Source organism: Eupeodes corollae, chromosome 2 (genome assembly GCF_945859685.1).
Source record: "Eupeodes corollae chromosome 2, idEupCoro1.1, whole genome shotgun sequence".
Taxonomy (NCBI): domain Eukaryota; kingdom Metazoa; phylum Arthropoda; class Insecta; order Diptera; family Syrphidae; genus Eupeodes; species Eupeodes corollae.
This window is the reverse complement of record NC_079148.1, coordinates 150,016,590-150,020,110: the sequence shown is the minus strand read 5'-3', so window position 1 is coordinate 150,020,110 and position 3,521 is coordinate 150,016,590. Positions and strand designations below refer to the sequence as shown.

Here is a 3,521-nt window from a genome sequence, read left to right as displayed (position 1 = left end):
GCATATTTAACCACGAATGTTTAAAGGTGAACAAAAAGTTTAAAGTATCACTCAAGCTCACGGAACACGGCACTTATCTAGTTTTTGGTGGAGCTCTAGGGTATTCTTATTCAAGCAGCCAAGATCTTCTTATCACTGAAATTTCTTATTGCTTCTGTTATACTTGCAATTTTATTAAATTTTTAACGAATTTAAATTTTGTTTACAAAATTTATAAATTTATTAAGAAGGGTCAAAAAATACTAAATTCCTGAACACTGCCATTTTCTATTATTTTACTTTCTAGATTCTTTCATTCAGCAAATAAGCTGATGGCTGACATTTCCAACTGACATTTCTTCGGGTCCCTCAAGAAAACGTACAACGAGAAGCGCTTTTGCCATACTAAAATTTTATTTCTAAATTTAAAACTAAAATTTTGTGTGGAAATATCTCCACTATCAATTAAAATATAGTAAAAAACTGTTTATTAGTTTCCATACAATAAAAATAAGCCAAACAAAATGCCACGAATTATGATAAAAGGTGGTGTTTGGCGAAACACCGAGGTAAGTAACCACATTCGCACAAGACTAAATTTTCCATACATAAAATATAAAAAAATCCATTTCTAGGATGAAATCCTCAAAGCCGCCGTGATGAAATATGGCAAAAACCAATGGTCACGAATTGCTTCACTTTTGCACAGAAAATCTGCCAAACAATGCAAAGCCCGTTGGTATGAATGGTTGGATCCGAGTATCAAAAAGACCGAGTGGTCACGAGAAGAAGACGAAAAGCTACTGCATTTAGCCAAACTTATGCCAACTCAATGGAGAACAATAGCTCCGATTATTGGCCGCACTGCTGCCCAATGTTTGGAGCGATATGAATATTTACTGTAAGTTTTGTGGATCAAAAAAGGTTTATGGTATTTTTTGAACGTTTGTGTTTTTGTTGCTCCTCAGGGATCAGGCACAGAGAAAGGAAGATGGCGAAGATACTGTTGACGATCCCAGGAAGCTTAAACCTGGTGAGATTGATCCAAATCCAGAGACGAAACCAGCTCGTCCCGATCCCAAGGACATGGACGAAGATGGTAAAGTATCCATTCCCTTCCTCAAGCTGCATATACTAATTCTTAATGAATTTCAGAGTTGGAAATGTTATCAGAAGCTCGTGCTCGTTTGGCCAACACCCAAGGCAAGAAGGCCAAACGAAAGGCCCGTGAAAAGCAGTTGGAAGAAGCTCGGCGATTGGCTGCCCTACAGAAGCGCAGAGAACTTCGTGCTGCAGGAATTGGTTGTGGAAATAGACGACGCATCAAGGGCATTGACTACAACTCGGAGATTCCATTCGAGAAACGACCAGCTATCGGATTCTATGACATCTCGAACGAGAACGTCGAGAAACTAGAACCAGACTTCAACAAGATGAGACAGCAGGATTTGGATGGAGAACTGCGCTCCGAGAGGGAAGAGCGTGAACGGAAAAAAGACAAAAGCAAATTGAAGCAACGCAAAGATGGTGATATGCCGATGGCAATGCTTCAGAACCAGGAACCTGAAAGGAAACGTTCTAAGTTGGTTCTGCCAGAACCACAAATCTCCGATCAGGAGTTGCAACAAGTTGTGAAATTAGGACGAGCGAGTGAGATTGCAAAGGAAGTTGCTGCTGAGAGTGGAGTCGAAACTACAGATGCCCTACTCTCAGACTACACCATTACTCCACAGATCGCTGCCACTCCAAGGACCCCGGCGCCATACACCGACAGAATCATGCAAGAGGCGCAGAATATGATGGCCCTGACACACGTCGAGACTCCACTCAAAGGTGGTGTGAATACTCCTCTCCATGAGTCAGATTTCTCGGGATCGCTCCCTAAGGCTGGCGCAGTTGCCACTCCAAATACCGTGATTGCAACTCCATTCAGGTGAGTCCTACTAAAAAGTTAGCCCCAGAAAAGATTTCAGATCATTTCATTTTCAGAACTATTCGCGGAGAAAACGCAGCCACTCCTGGAGGATTTGCTACTCCTATGTCCACAGCATTGGTCCCATTGGGTGGGAAGACTCCTGGCACTGCCGGTGGAGCTCAGACACCGAATCTTGTTCGTGATAAGCTCAACATCAATCCAGAAGAGAGCATGGGAGTTACTGATACTCCAGCTATCTACAAAAACTATCAGAAACAGATCAAACAGTCTCTCAAGGATGGACTCGCAACGCTGCCTGCTCCGCGAAACGACTACGAGATCGTTGTACCCGACCAGGATGAAGAAATGCCAGACGCCGGTGCCGATGAGAACACAATCGAAGATCAGGCCGATGTAGATGCGAGAGCAATTGCCCAGGCTGAGGAGGAGCGTGTACGTCTGCTGGCCAAGCGTTCCCAGACCATTCAACGAGATCTGCCCCGTCCCACCGAAGTCAACACAAAAATTCTCCGACCACCCTCGGAGAAGCAGGGCTTGACTGAACTCCAGAAGGCCGAAGAACTCATCAAACACGAAATGATCACAATGCAGTTGTACGACTCTGTCAAGGATCCAATCCCCGGACAGTCTCAGAACAAAATGGAACAGTTGCAGAATTTCTTCAAATCGAACCCATACGATGACATTCCCAAGGAGAGTTTGGAGGCGTCTAAGAAACTCATCGAAGAGGAAATGCAAGTCGTCAAGCAGGGAATGGGTCATGGAGAGTTGTCCCTCGAGAGTTATTCACAAGTTTGGGAGGAGTGTTTGAGCCAGGTGCTTTATCTGCCAAGCCAGAATCGATACACCAGAGCCAACTTGGCCAGCAAGAAGGATCGTCTGGAATCGGCAGAGAAGCGACTCGAGTTGAATCGTCGTCACATGGCCAAGGAGGCCAAACGATGTGGAAAGATTGAGAAAAAGTTGAAAATTATCACTGGAGGTTATCAGGCTAGGGCGCAAGCTTTGATCAAACAACTGATGGACACACAGGAGCATATCGAACAAAATGCTTTAGCTCTATCGACATTCAAATTTTTAGCCGAGCAAGAAGCTATTGCTATTCCAAAACGTTTAGCTGTGAGTTTAAGAGAAACCATTTTTAAAAATTGTTTAATAATTGAAATCCTTTTCTATTTTTTTTAGTCACTTCAAGAGGACACCCGTCGTCAGATGGATCGTGAGAAAGAACTACAAATGAAATATGCTAAACTACGGGATCAATTGCAAGAGCTCAAAGCCGAACTGGCAGCCAAACAAGCAGGGTAGATTTTTTAGAGTTTAGTGTGTAATTTCCTGAAAAAGAAACAAAAATAAATATAACTTATGTCTTAGTACTTCACTGTAGTCAAAAGGGTGCTTATTTTGTATTGAAGTGAACAAGAAAGGATGGTTAGGTCAACCTTAGCTTGATCAAAGTTTTTAATTCAGATCTCGTACTGCGAAATTGCGAAAGAGTGTGTTTTGTGTCACTGTTTGTTTTTGGAAATCGGAAACCTTAGACGGCATAAAGAACTTGAAAGTAAGGCAGTTTCAAGTATGATTATAAATAGCCAACTGCCAAAAA

General features: G+C 42.7%; 1 protein-coding gene across 1 annotated transcript; it reads left to right on the top strand.

Moving 5' to 3' along the window:
• The first annotated feature begins 335 nt into the window (after nucleotides 1-335).
• Nucleotides 336-3,301, top strand: LOC129947227 (cell division cycle 5-like protein). Its single transcript, XM_056057711.1, has 6 exons — nucleotides 336-548; nucleotides 615-880; nucleotides 948-1,078; nucleotides 1,135-1,912; nucleotides 1,969-3,034; nucleotides 3,101-3,301. Exons 1-6 carry the CDS (start codon nucleotides 504-506, stop codon nucleotides 3,221-3,223), a joined length of 2,409 nt encoding a protein of 802 aa, XP_055913686.1. The 5' UTR covers nucleotides 336-503; the 3' UTR covers nucleotides 3,224-3,301.
• Nucleotides 3,302-3,521: the final 220 nt, after the last annotated feature.